The sequence below is a fragment of the Carassius gibelio genome, chromosome B13 (assembly GCF_023724105.1).
Source record: "Carassius gibelio isolate Cgi1373 ecotype wild population from Czech Republic chromosome B13, carGib1.2-hapl.c, whole genome shotgun sequence".
Taxonomy (NCBI): Eukaryota; Metazoa; Chordata; class Actinopteri; order Cypriniformes; family Cyprinidae; genus Carassius; species Carassius gibelio.
Genome location: NC_068408.1, coordinates 11,962,179 through 11,976,617, shown reverse-complemented (window position 1 = coordinate 11,976,617; position 14,439 = coordinate 11,962,179). Strand labels below are relative to the sequence as shown.

General features: G+C 36.6%; 3 protein-coding genes across 3 annotated transcripts in view; 1 reads left to right on the top strand and 2 right to left on the bottom strand.

Annotated features, from left to right (window-relative positions):
• Window positions 1–6,381, top strand: part of spock2 (SPARC (osteonectin), cwcv and kazal like domains proteoglycan 2) — a 28,359-nt gene extending 21,978 nt beyond the window's left edge. The window contains exons 8-10 of the mRNA XM_052573124.1: window positions 2,125–2,187; window positions 3,719–3,856; window positions 4,264–6,381. Coding sequence (XP_052429084.1) covers window positions 2,125–2,187; window positions 3,719–3,856; window positions 4,264–4,409 — 347 coding nt within the window. The 3' untranslated portion in view covers window positions 4,410–6,381. The remainder of the gene's footprint in view (window positions 1–2,124; window positions 2,188–3,718; window positions 3,857–4,263) is intronic.
• A 181-nt stretch (window positions 6,382–6,562) lies between these two features.
• LOC127970527 (peroxisomal leader peptide-processing protease) lies at window positions 6,563–10,825 on the bottom strand. The gene is made up of 4 exons (XM_052573123.1): window positions 9,209–10,825; window positions 8,937–9,067; window positions 7,748–7,933; window positions 6,563–7,451 (listed from the first exon to the last, which is right to left on the bottom strand). Exons 1-4 carry the CDS (start codon window positions 10,264–10,266, stop codon window positions 7,249–7,251), a joined length of 1,578 nt encoding a protein of 525 aa, XP_052429083.1. The 5' UTR covers window positions 10,267–10,825; the 3' UTR covers window positions 6,563–7,248.
• A 152-nt stretch (window positions 10,826–10,977) lies between these two features.
• LOC127970529 (GTP-binding protein SAR1b) lies at window positions 10,978–14,248 on the bottom strand. The gene is made up of 7 exons (XM_052573125.1): window positions 14,102–14,248; window positions 13,322–13,395; window positions 13,092–13,211; window positions 12,909–12,974; window positions 12,628–12,731; window positions 12,217–12,348; window positions 10,978–12,110 (listed from the first exon to the last, which is right to left on the bottom strand). The coding sequence occupies exons 2-7, from the start codon at window positions 13,377–13,379 to the stop codon at window positions 11,994–11,996; spliced, it is 597 nt and encodes a 198-aa protein (XP_052429085.1). The 5' UTR covers window positions 13,380–13,395; window positions 14,102–14,248; the 3' UTR covers window positions 10,978–11,993.
• Between the last annotated feature and the right edge of the window lie 191 nt (window positions 14,249–14,439).

Sequence of the window (14,439 nt, the reverse complement as noted above, 5' to 3'; positions counted from 1 at the left end):
CATTACGAAAGCCTAGAAGACGATATTGCATGCAAAGGCTGGTCTCAGAATGCATTTATTTTACATCAGCACGCACTGTACTGGCGTTGAAGATAAAGAAGACACCAGTCAGAGGAGGCAGGGCTTTAGAAAAATCCATCTGTGTGCTGAGAGTTCTTCAGACTCATGCCACTAACTCATTCAGTTTGCACTGGATTAAGTTTAATTAGTTTTCTAAATATAATCAAACATTAAAGGGGGGAGGGGAACCATATGTTTGGATTATTGTAATCCAAATCTTTCATTTCCTCTACAAACACTCCCTTTGGAGAGAAAATGAGAGATGAGAGGGCTGGAGAAGGCATTCATTGACCTTTAGCTGTTTGTGGCATGTGGAGAGAGTGATTTACAGTATTCATTTTGACGAGATGCATAAGTCGGGAGGAATTGCTATTCAGTGTGTGCTGCTAGGGTGACTGACAGTCAGTGTGTGTGTTTGTCAGTAGGGGAGAGCGTAGGTCTGTTTGCATGTGCATGTGTTTATCGCAACATGCTCTACATATTAATGAGACTCGTAAGTGTGTTCTTTTGTTTGAGGAATTCCTATGTGTGTGTGTGTGTGTTTACTTAAACCATGGAGCATGGCAAGTTTCTTGACACAAACAGACATATGCTCCACTGTGCATCGCATTGGAGGGGCACAGAGCTGTATCTTAGCAGCGTCTTAACACACACATACACACACAATAGACCAGCCTAGCTCTTGTTTGATGTGATTCTGCTCACGATATGTGGCTGGGCACTCTCATTTCTCCTGGGTAGGGCACAGTTGCTTTTGGCCTGTCACACTTTGTCTTCCCCTTGTATTTCCCCCGGTGGATAGGAAATGGCCATTGCAGAGGGAAAAACAACATCAGTGTTGGTTGTTGACAGCCTGCTCAGCCTCAAACTCTCTGGGACTAAAACCAGACGGGCAGTCAGACAGAAACCTGCTGCATTTTTTTAGACTTGACCTGTCCGGCCCTAACATAGTGATAGTGTTGAAGCATTGGCGAATATTCCTGTATGTGCTGCACTGATTTATTTATTTAAGGAAACATTCTGTCATCATTTACTAACCTTCATATCATTCCCGAACCTGTATTACTCTCTTTCCTATGTGGAATACACAAGATGTTTGGGAGAATGTCCAGGCTGCTCTTTTCCTTGAAATGGATGTAAATGGGGACTATGGCTGTCAAGCTTTAAAAAGGACCATTAAACTGTTTAATTGTTTGAGTGAATGATTCACTAACTCATTACTAAAGTCGATTGCTTGTCTTTTGAATAAATAAGCAGCAAAATAAATACATAGAATGAATGAATGATTTACTCATTAAGACAGGGACTTGCCACCTACTGCCAGTTTTAGTTTCATATTATAATATAACAATATCATTTTATTTTTAAAATCACTTTATATTCCAGTATTCGCAATATTTTTTTTAAAAAAGACTATAGTGTAATAAGGTTAGAAAATGTCAGTATTAATGATCGAGTGATATGCTCTGAAAGAATCTCTAAATCTAAAGAAGATACCTTTTTTAAAAAGAGAATTATTATTTTAATTTTTTTAATTATTGGGCATATTGGTCCATCTCAGCCATTTATTTTCATTGAACTGAAAAGAGAATCTTGGACATTATGCTAAATAACTTCTTTTGTGTTCCTCAGAAGAAAGTCAGCAAATGATTACAGGATTTTCCTTTTTACAATAATATTACTCTAATATATTATAAGAAGGTTGTACATTTCACCTCAGGGCATTTAACAGAAAATTGCAATATAGAAACATTCTATAACGGGTGTTAATTTTTCTCCAAAACCTATTTAAACCTTGTTCTATAACTACAAATGTAATTGACTCTTTCTTTCATGAATTGTATTGTCGTAAAAATAGAGATTAGAGCTGTCTATTGTGGCACTTTTAAAATGCGGCTGTGTTTGGGTGTGATAGTGTGATCTGATTGTACAGCTGCACGGAGAGCAGCCCTGGTGTAATGCCGCCTCATCTGGGAGTTGGTGGGGGAGCTCGTGTGAAGCGCTTGTCTGGGGGAGATTAGCGCCGACTCTTCCCTAAAGACAGTGATTGTTTTTCTTCCACAGAGCCTCCATGCCTGGCTGAACTAGAGCGAATCCAATTGCAAGAAGGAGCCAAGAAGAAACCAGGTAAGAATGAACGCTCCGCTGAGACTCGCTATACTATCGCGGGAAGGGCAAATTAAGGTGTGAATGAGAGGAACAAAGGGAGAACAAGAGAAAAAGGTTATATAGAATGTATACAACTTATAGATGAAAGAATGGAAGAAAGAAGGTTGGATAAAAGGAAAACGAGGCAGAAGGGAGGTAAGTGGCTGTGGGCAGTGCTGCATGTTTGGCTGCAGTGCTCTTAGGACTCTCCAAGGACATGCTGCAGATGCTTCAGCCTATCAGAGGCAGCCCATGCAAACAGCCCCCAAAGCCTGAGAACAAATATCAATGTATATAATACAAATAAACAGTTTCATTGTTATTATATTAACCGATGTTTACTCTAAGGTTCATTTATTATTAAATCACAAAGGGAAGAAAATATCCTAATGTAATATCTAAACCTATAAAATAACCCACCCCCCGTATTATACATGTTAAGAAAGTTACACATCCATGCATTCCAAAAAAAATTATATTAATATTCCATAGTTCATTACCATTTTTGCCAGCCATGTTGAATAAATGTTCAAAAATGGAAAAGATTAAAGTCCTGAGAAAAAGCCCATGTGCAACCCGTTTAACTCTATAATGCATTTACAGTTAAATCACAATAAAAAACATATTTTTACTTATTATATTCTTTTAAAAAAAGAGATATAATCATTTTCTGCCTTTTTTAATTGCATATTTTGAGAGGACTGTACATCTGTCCATTGCCATGCAAGATTATGATAAATATTCCAGAGCTTCAAGGAGTACCATTATATTTGTCGAGCCTCGTTTAATTTATGTTGCCATAAATGTAAAACACAATTACATAAAAAGAAGACAGTCATGTAGAATTATGGGTAAGTGTCAAAGGAAAAGCTTAACCCTAAAAAACAAAAAACAATCTGTCTGTAACTCTCTGAGGGATTAATTATTAAATCACAAAGGGAAATGATTCTATATATCTATTTATATATTTTCTTTTACAGTTGCACATGGTCATCACTTGCACCAGCTGCTTAATTTATGTTCTCGTAAATAAAAAGCACACAAAGACATAAACAGGATAGTCAGGTTGAATTATGGGTAAGGGTCAATGGAATCACCCGTGGTGGTGGTGGTGGTTAGGATAAAACATCACATTCTGAATGGTTAAAACTGGCTTTTAAAGAATTGTCCCTTAATACACTCAGTGCATCAGGTTTAAATCCTGCATTTCATAGATCGCAATGATTATGTGGAAATATATGTTTATTACTCTGTGCAGTTGTTTTTTTATCGTGCATAATGATTCGAGACACTGCAGACAGAAACCCAGCCCTCAACCCTCGCCAAGGTTAAATTTTATGCATTACAATGAGCGGTGTCGCTTGAGTCTGTCACATGATTTACAGCAATATGCAAACTAGTTTGGAATGTCACCCGTGATGCAACACTCGTTTTGTATGGGATCTGAAAATGAATGTAAAATGTTCTCAAAACGTGCGTGTCTGTGTGTTTCTCTCCCTGCTTGTTTCAGATACATACATTCCCAGCTGTGATGAGGACGGCTTTTACAGGAGACTGCAGTGTGACAAGAGCAGAGGGGAGTGCTGGTGTGTGGACCAGCATGGAGGAGAGTTAATGGGCTCCAGAATCCATGGCAACCCCGACTGTGGTGAGCACGAGCACAACACACACACACACACACACACACACACACACACACTATACAGAGGACAATGCTCCTTCTGTAGCTACAGGGCTTAGGGCTTAGATCCACAAAATCATCAGTCATCCATCTGACAGAAGACCAAGTGCTACATTCATTAGGCCAGGTTCATTTCCATTCCAAAAGAGCAGTTGTCTCACCCAAATAAAGGTCCTTAAGATTAATTACTACTGGCTGCGACGGACCTGCAGGTGATAAGAACAAATCCCCTGACTGGACATAAAATAACGATTAAAAAGCCCAATTTCAAAGTCACACCTCACAACAATTTTGTCTATTGTTCTCCCACCAAGTGCCTATTGTTTAGTCTAAATCGCTCACAATGTTTTTTTAACAACATTTCCATTTTGCAGATGAGATGGTCACGTACTCGGGCGATTTTGGCAGCGGGCTCGGATGGGAAGATGAGGAAGAAAAGGAGGCGGAGGAGAACGGCGAGGAGGCTGAGGAGGAGGAAGGGGAGGTGGGGGAGGTAGATGACGGCGGATACATTTGGTAAAACGAAATGTGATTCTCGCCTTGTTCGACGTAGCTTTCTGTGGCCCATTTCTACAGAGGCAGCTCTATCTTCTGACATTAAACAGTGGACACTGGAGGGTCTGTCATCTTTATATTGCACACCAAACAGCATTGAATTGGGGAGGGTGGGGGGGTGGCTTGGTTAGTGTTAGTTGTAGTGAGATTATGGTACTGGGAAAGAGTTTTCAATTATTGGGCTTACGGATACTTGTAAAACATCATATTTTTGTTGTAAGTGCAAGAGTTTTCTCCTGAATCAGTCTATAGCATCTGCAAACACGAGTTTCAGAATTAGGCGCTTGATAGGTGTGATGTGATGCATTCTTATGCAAGTCTAATAAATACATACTTTCATCATTATACATTCAGAAATGATACCTGTTAAGTCTAAAGCGACTTTTTAAAGTATGTATATAATGATAGGCAGGCTTTAGGGTCTAACCTGTTTCATTAGATCTTCTGTCGACCATCAGCAACTGCTTTCTTTGGGAACTGAGACTGCTGGTAATGTTTTTGCTGTTAAAGAGTTTCTGTGAATTTTTTAAAAATGTACTCCAAATGATTTAGCGAATATGAATACAGATTACTATAAATACAAAGACACAATGTCCAAAAACACTAAGAGCTTAGTTAGCTTAGCTTAGCTCAAAAAGCTAAGACTGTTAGCCTACTCTGGCTGAAACAGTCTCTGCATAATTTCTTTGCTTCCTTGAAGTAGATATAGTCGTAAATGTCTTGAGATAAAGTAGCCTTGTCAGTGTATTTGAAGAACTATTTCTCCACGCACACAAACTACAAGAGATTTTAGGCTACTTGCCAGAAATACACAATGCACTTCTACAAGACGATCCTTGTCCTAAAGGCACTATTTTATTCCTGTCTTTTGTGTAATAATCCACTGAAACCAGAGATGGCAAAGCATTATATTTTCATATAAATTACGCCTCAATGCAGTAGCTTTCTCCCTCACCCCGACGTCCAAATCATTGTTTTCTTTTAAATGGACAGTCATAAATCCTGAGATATGTGCGCTCTGGTTTCATATGTCTGTCATAATAGAATTTGCTTATACTCCACTAGGTCAGGCTGTAATACGGTACTTCTGATGCAACACAGCTATTATAACGAGGCAGTGTATGGATGAACACGAGAGGCAGGAATGAGCTTTCGAAAATGCATTCTGACATATTCTCTCTCATATACCCAAAGGGACCAATCTGTCTTTGCAGATGTCTTCTAATCAGATCTTCCCATCATTTGCAGTGAAAGATGTGTTGGCTGTAATGTTCCTAGGTGTAAATCTGGTGCTGCAAGGATTTATATTCAAGATCTGAATCTTAAAATCTACGACTAAAGGTGAAGTACATGAGTCCCGCAGTAAAAAATATCTTAAGCATCCATTTTTAGAGTTAAAATGCTGTAAAACATGTATGAATTACAGCCTCAGCATGGTATGATAATTCACTCAGACGTGATTTCTATCTAAGCTCCATACAGGGAAGAGAAAATGCATTTGATATGGTAACATCCCCAGCGTAAACACATTCATCAATGTACCATGGCATCTACAGAAGAATATAAATCCTCCAAATGTCATTGAGACGAATCTTGTTGATATTTAAATTAGTTGTGGATTATCATCATAGACGACACCACCTTGCTGGTGTGATGGAGTGGAAAGATGGCCTGCTCATTTAAAGTCAATAGTGAATGTCCTGATATCTTACTCAGAAGTGTTCGGGAGTCTGCTAACAGTGATGTTATACCACTTGGACAAGTGTACGATTGTATTGTACTGTACATGCCATTATTATTGTAAATACTTGGATTTACTGATTAGAAAACATTATATTTACGCTGAGTTGCAGTATATTTGCATTTAGTTGCATGTTTCTTTGTCCGAGTGTGTCATCTTTCTTGCCTGAATATGATTAAAGGCACTGGGCCCGAAAGTGCTGTTCCTTTGTTCTCCTAATTACTCCCAAGACTCTGCGACATGCTAATTTTCATGTGATACTGGAGACATGAGAAAACACATCTTTTTAACCCACTTTTTTTTTGAGATGTGCAATTCATAATAACTACCAAAAATAACCAACAGAAGTTGATAATCAAGGCATACAAGAGTCACCAGAGAGTTCAAAAAGACATTTTAATTTTAATAGAAGGCATGCTGTAAACACATCTTTCAAATATTCACTTATTGTCATTAAGAAAATTAAACCTCATTTAACATTAAGAAGAAAAAATGTGCATGATGAAATTATAATTATCTGCTATTATACTCTATTGATTATACTGCATTGATTCATTATTGACATACATTTCATATTTTAGCAATCCAGTGTAGCTTGCTTGGTATCAATCTAAAATCCTTGGTTTCTAACCATTTCTGGTTTTCATCCCTGGTTTCTAACTATTTTACGAAAAAGCGCATGATGAAGCTCTGCTGTAACACTGCATTGTTTTAGTGTTGGCACACATTCATATATTAGTGATACAGTGCAGCAAACATTCTAAAATTGGAATTAGAAACCAGGGCTGAAAACTTTTTTTACTCAGTTTGTTTTATTTAGTTATAATGTTTAAAAATGTATGATAAATGTATTTTTAATCCAAAATCGTTACAAATGTAGGGTTATATGACATAGTGCTGAAAATAACATTTTGTATTGACCAGTCCTTAGATTCACTTGCTTGTATCTGATAAAAATTAAAATCAGTTTAAGGGATGCAGGAAAATAAGCAGGATTTTTTGTGTATTCTTAAATAGTCAAGTTCAAAGAATTTTAAAGTTTCACTGAAATGTTGGAGATTGATTAAAGCTTGCTTTGAAGGCTTTGTAGTCTCCATATCTTCCTGACATCGTCCTCTGCACTGTCTAAGACCTTAAACACAGCAGCATCTCCTGTTTGAGCAAAACATCTCAGCAGACGCTCCAGAACAGTCACTGGGATGCTGAAGTTCAGGTGGGGATATGTCACTTTTGCTGCAAAGTCTCTTGTGTTACTGGACACGATACCTAATTTTGGAATATATAAGATTAAAAAACATTTAACTTCAAACTTGCGAAAGAATCTGCCTATGAAAGCAAGATTTAAATAGACATTGTCATCAAAGGAGAGCTAGAATGCTCTATAAGAGAGAATAATATGCTTAATTGGTCATATGGTGCCCCCTTCTGGTTAGAGAAGGTATTGTATATTTCAATCTCCGCTTGATACTGCATTTTTACTGAAGCACAACTGGTTGATGTTCTGAAAAACAACACCTTTTCCATTAATTTCTAACTGCTACATATTAAATGTGTGATATTACCTAACAATTCTCCAGTGGCAGAACGAAGTACAGCACCACCACTGGCTCCAGACTGCACAGCACAAGTAGTCTGCAGCATCACAGGACGTGACTGATGGGTAATAACTCGGGATAAGATCCCTGAGGTCAATGAAGGGCCACAGCTGCTCCCTAAAGCTCCATAACCCACAACAAGCACATCCTCACCTAAACAAACACACAACATGAGAATTCCAGGGGCTGCACGGGTACAAAGTACTCACAGTTACAAAATTCATTTAAATGTATTAAATTAGTGTATATATATATATATATATATATATATATATATATATATATATATATATATATATATATATATATATATGTATATATATATATATATATATATAGCGATCAATCTGTAAGTGTAATGCATTTAAATGTATCTATGTTCCTTTTCAGGATGATACATAATGCTGAAAAGTCAAATGTTTTGTTTTGACCAGTCACTATGTTCACTTGGTTCTATCTAACAACAATAAAAATCAGTTCAAGGGTTGCAGGAATTTAAGCAGGATTTCTGTGTAATATTAAATAGTCCAGATAAAATAAATTTGAAGTATCAATGAAATTTAATTACACCGATTTTTATGCTGAAATGACACAATAATAATAATTTCACAATTCTGACTTACGGTCATAATTGCTGTCATAATTTTTTGCTTTTACTTTTATTTTGTCACTTGACTTGCCATAATGCCATAAGTCATAATTATGTAATAGTTCACTTTTTATGTCATAAATATTTATGACTTCTCATAATTTTGACATTTCATGCCATAACCATTTCAACTTTTATCTTAGAATTATACGTGTGTCACAATTTTGCCTGTTTATTTCTATATGATTTATCAAAGCATGATTTATTCTTATTTGACAAAAGTACACTTCCAGTTATATTTTGAATGTAAAAAAATACAGTATCGGATATCAAATTAATAATCATTGTATGTAAAATACTACGGTTAAATATAAAATATAAATGTAGTGTCAAAATTGATACAAAACCACCTGATATTTGGATATGAAATTATCACACACATAAAGTGACACACTGGATAAACAAATGTTATTTTGTCTTATGTTGGTAGCATTAGACATCCACAGAAATCTCGAATCAAACATGGCTAAATATGAGTCTCAATAAAACAGGTTTGCAGCAAATTACCTGGGTGAAGGTATGTGGTAAACTGTGTTTTTACGGAGGCGGCAAGAGGTTCCTGAAGCTCCATTACAGCGATATCATAGGGAGATGATGGTGCTGATGAATACAGCACCTTACCACTTACTGCATGAAATCTGAGGTGGAAAGTTTAGATATTACAAGTCCCACGGTGATTAAAATACAAGTAACATGTAGCATGTTTACCAAAGGTCACCAAACAAAATGACACTTCTTTAGGCCTTATAATTATGAGTAATGAATTCAAAGCAGATTACCTTTCTCCAAAGTTGACTCTGACTGTGAGCTCAGATTTTTCATTCACTACATGCCTGCAGGTCAGAACCAGATTCTGGTTTAGCAGCACACCAGAACCCCACAGATGGCCGCTCTCAATCAGCAGAACTCCAGTGAAAAATTCAGAGCCTGGTTTTCGGTTTGTAGTTAATGGATCTTGAAAAGAGCCAGTAATTAACTGAGATGACTTTTCTATCAGTGACTCCTGGATGGCACCAGCCTTTAGCATGTTTTTCAGAATCAGGTGAACCGAGCACACAAGTGTCAGTCCAATCCATTTATCTGATTTCCAGCAAAGTGGTGAAACGATCAAACCCACAAGGTAAGATCTGTTTCCTTTACTAATAAAAACACCACCTCCTTCGGTGCCAGGCAAGCAGCGGGCATCAGTCAGGACCAGGGCATTCTCATGACCTGCCAGATTACTAATTATACCTTTACTAATTGTGTTCATGAAGAGGTCTGGACAGAGAGCACCAAAAGGAGAGCCACATGCGATGACATGACATCCCTTTTTAAGACTGCCACTCTCCACCCATGGAATAGTTTCCTTACAGGTGCATGAGGATGAAGTCGGCACTTTTAAAAGTGCAAACCAACTTAAAAACCTGGAGTCTTCTAGAACTTCTGTATCCAATGTGCCACTACAAAAGCCCCAGTTATCAGCCCCTTTGAAGATCTTCTGAAATGCATCTTGAAACTCCACACAATTGATCATCATTAACAGTTGAGCCTCTTGACGGCTCGTATTGCGTCTGTCCGTTGCACACGATTGGTTGGCACAAAGGTGAATGTAATCTAAACTAACTTGTATCTCTTTAGTGAAACTCTCGGAATGTAAAATTTTCGCGTTTTTCTCCATGCACTGTCTGTCATTGATAAAGCGTGAGAACAAAATGCCACTACAGACTACAATCCCAGCCTGGTAATTCAGAAACACTCCACTACAGCTTAGTTCTTTATTCTGAGATCCAGATGTGAGGTTGAGTGGCTTCTCGGACACTGTGACAACACAACATGTTTCTTCCACATTCTTCATTTTCAAACGTTGGTTACATAGATACAACAGTTTTTAGTTGGTTCAAATTGTCACTTTTTTAAGCTAATAGTAATAACAATAATTCTTGCATCTTGAAATTAGTTCAAGATACAAACGTCAAACGCGGGGCTGCTGGAGGGCAAATTATAAATAAGTGCTAACAAACACAATTTGTCAATAACAACTAGTCAGAGTTACAACGAATACGTCTGACAAATTGGATAATTTAATAATATCTATATTAATTTGTCGCCGACTTAATTTTGTTGCACGCGCTGTCTGCAAGTCTTCCTGGTATGGTTTCATTGGCGTAAAACTAGTCACGTGGTCGATGAATGTTGCAATTTGGAGTTCGACTCTTTTGAACAATTCGTTTCGTAGAACCGGTTCAGTGATTCTTTTACGTCCACGTTAAAAATACGATTGCTACTGTATGTCGAGACGTTTTAGTTAAACAGTTCAAATGATTCATTGAAAAGATCCAACAACAAAGAAAGTTTTCGAATTCAAACCAGACGTCGTTTATTACGTTGGAATGTTTTCTTGTGCAACAATGTGCTTGTTCATTCAGATGGTCACGTCACAAGGGTAAGGTTTTTTTTTTACTATAATGTCACAGTTGTTTTAAATGTTTTTACGATTCATAATTTCATATAGGCCTACATATATGTGTGATTTTTTTTAGATCAAAGTACACACGGAAAATTCAAAATATATATATATATATATTTATTTATTTAATGCTTTCTTCAGTGCAGAAATGCTACATGTGCATGTCCATAATTAGCTAATTCAAAAGAAAAGCAGCATTGACACTGCCAATCCTTTTACTTAAGCCTATTTACAAGTATGGGTAAAAGTGACCTAGTAATAGGACACATTTTCCATTGCCCATGCATATTTTCTATGAATTAAAAAAGCCTATATACTCTCATGCCATAACTGCAAATAAGTTACAGATGGCAGTCAACAAGTACTCATTACACAGTCGGGTAGTTTAGTGTTGAAACAGGCTAATGTAAACTGAGTGCTACATAACCACAGTCTTAAAAGTATCAAAATACTACATACAAATCAAATATTTGCATTTTTTATATATTAGATAGAAATATTTCATTTTAAATCTCAGGTAATTTTGATAAGCAAGCATGTATCCATTGGCACCGGCATAGCACACTATATCACTTCAGAAGTTTTTTTCCTTTGAACAGGTGGCAAATACAGAACTAGGGGGAAAACACCAACATTAAGGCACTGAGGTAATGTAACATGAAAACAAAAACACTGATTCTATATCTTCTGATGATTTCACATCAGAATTTCACAGCACAAGTGATGTTCACCTGATTAAAATCCTTGATTTAAATGTTCAATGGTATGTTTACCTTTCACTGATGCAAATCCACACTGGATTGAAAAAAAGTGTTCTGTAACTTGACGCCGACTCTTAAAATAACCCAGCTCAGTCAACTGTTAAAGCAAACTATTTCTATCCCTGCTTTTAGAAAAGGGAACAGCATATTGCTAAGGTAAATGTAACTTATGTAAGTAATTTCTACTGTAGCTTGAATTAATGCATATCTCAGATACTTCTCTATCACCACACTGGATTTTATAGGCTCAGATAATATATATAACACCCCTGGTTACTAGTTTCATTAATTCATAAATAATCAATTAATAAATAAGGATACACAGGTTTTTAATTAATAAACACATTAAATAGGTTAATCAATATATTGCGAAAGCCATCGAAAACCTTCACCATATCCTTGTCTCTTCAACACACTGCACATAAAGACTTCCATTGGCCTCAGGTTCAGTTCTTTCAGTGATACATTCCCCTGTGTGAGACAAAAGACCATGTACTGCTCCAGAAAATATCATTCATTGTGTAAAATATACTATACAAGTTATACATATATTAAATTTATTCCCTCAATGACCTACCTTTCCTGTGGTCTGTCCATGAAGACCAAACATTCCTCTCAGCGCATCCTCACTAATTGCTTCTGGACGGTCGATTTTATTCCCCAAAATAAGGATTGGCACATTGGAGATGGTTTCATCAGTTAAGAGGGCCTATGATTAAAAAGCAAGGTGCCCTCATTATTATTCAAATACATGGCTGTTTTTTGATTGGTGGGTCTGGGAAGAAATTGAAATTAGTGCACTGATGTCAGTGCAGTGATATTCCTTTGCACTTTTTTAAAAAAGTACAAAACTTTCACGGAGCAGACAACTTGGTTCCTTTTTTCTGAGAGTTTGGATGTGTTCAAAGATAAACATTCATTAGTAAATAACTGGTCATATACAAACCCATTGATTATATTTCTAAAAGAAAGTAAAATGTAGACTTACATCCAACTCAGTTTTGGCTTCTAGTAGACGTTCATGGTCAGCACAGTCAACAAGATACACAATCCCATTTATCGCTGGAAGATAATTCCTCCAAACCCTTCTTGCTGAGGATTGAGAATAGATCAAATCAATTGTGTTTAAGGTTGTTCTGGAATTTCTAAACAAATTTGTTATTTTTTTTTTTTTTTTTTTCAAACAAATCTCCTTTTAACTATATCAGTGATTTTTTGCAATTTAAATTCCATATATATTAATCATTTATTAATAAATGTTATTTTTACCTTGAGCATGTCCACCCAGGTCGAATGTTGTGAAAGTCATCCCAGCAATACTCAGTTCTTCAGATGCTAACAGATAAGACAAGATACGGTACATTTTGTACAATGATTGCTTCAACATATCGATGAAAAATGTATAAAGCTCATATGAAAATGGAAAAACACGCTGCACTTTAGGCAACTTACTAGGGTGAAGTGTTGGAACATGTTGCCCAAGTCGATCATCTTTTAGCATGTGCAATAATGTTGTTTTTCCAGCATTGTCTAATCCAAGAAATACTAATTTCCCAGACTTTTTATAGAGTCCTAAAATGTAATGAGATTATGAAAGCACACACAAAAAAAAAACAATAAGAAAAATCAGCTACATTATTATTTGTGTTCATCAGTATTTCAGTATGGTTGTGATAATTTACCTAATAACTGTAACACACTGCTGAATCCTCTGTACAGCCAATCAAATATGAAAGACATTGTTGTAGCCTGTTCCCTGAAATAAATGAGCACCAGAATGAGAGAATTGTTTAAAAGCAGTACAAGATCCCAGACTTTTCAAGGGGCTCTGCTAACTCCAGAATAAGCTCTTTAGCTAAATCTACTGTAAGCAGGCGAAAAACAGCTGTTATTAAATGACCCAAGTTAACGTCTCCAAGAGTACATTTAAGAAAAGAAATATAAACCCCCTCGTATGTATTAACCAATATCCCGCACACAACATGCGCAAGAAACTATTTCTAGTTGTGAGACCTTGTCATTTGACGCCTTGGATATAGCACACAGACATAGCTGTCACTCAAATGACAGCAACTCGCGTTCAAATTCAAGTACACAGTAATAAGGGTTTGCATTGTAAATTAAGATGCATACATGTCGAAGTGAAAATACTGTTTTCCAACTCTACCTTACATGTAAACACCGCAGTAGGCTATTCACAGCGCAAATGTTAAGCGCGCGTTTCTAGAAACACGTCCATAGTGGAGGCGCTTTAACACACTCAAAACAACAGCCAGATATGCTCAAGTTGAATGAGCAAAGTATGGTATTGTAAGGGTTAAAATGTTAACTGACGTTTTAGATAAAGCCTTAAAACCTTGTTTAATAGAAACATTGTAACAAATGTCTACATTTATTGTCGCGTCATTTGCTAACAGCATAGAACAAAATACGCTGCAATAGGAAAATATTCGTGTAAATACCTGGGAGGATCCTCTTCTGTTGCAGACCCGTCAGTCCGGTCTGTATTCTACTGCTGAAAAACAGCCCGAATTTGACGTTTAACCGGAACTGCGTAGCTGCATAGGGTGGTCTCAGATCGATTGTAGGTTAATGTGTTGGCATCGGGGTGCTAAATGTTGACCGACTTGCGGCTGTTTATTCTGACAGCTAAGACTTTACATTCAAAAGTTCGGGAACCGTAAGATTAAAAAAAAAAAAAAGTTTTTAAAAAAAGTCTTTAATTCTCACTGCAAGGGTGCATTCGTATAAACCACAGTAATATTGTGAAAAAATATTAAAATTTATAAGAACAGTTTTC

Coding starts and splice junctions, on each gene's coding strand:
- LOC127970529 (XM_052573125.1), bottom strand. CDS start 13,379: ATGTCTTTCATATTTGATTGGCTGTACAGAGGATTCAGCAGTGTGTTA. Junction 13,212..13,321: donor CAGTGTGTTACAGTTATTAG/GTAAATTATCAC, acceptor ATTACATTTTAG/GACTCTATAAAAAGTCTGGG. Junction 12,111..12,216: donor ATGGACAGACCACAGGAAAG/GTAGGTCATTGA, acceptor TGTCTCACACAG/GGGAATGTATCACTGAAAGA.
- LOC127970527 (XM_052573123.1), bottom strand. CDS start 10,266: ATGAAGAATGTGGAAGAAACATGTTGTGTTGTCACAGTGTCCGAGAAG. Junction 9,068..9,208: donor AGAGTCAACTTTGGAGAAAG/GTAATCTGCTTT, acceptor TTTCCACCTCAG/ATTTCATGCAGTAAGTGGTA. Junction 7,934..8,936: donor TACCACATACCTTCACCCAG/GTAATTTGCTGC, acceptor GTGTTTGTTTAG/GTGAGGATGTGCTTGTTGTG.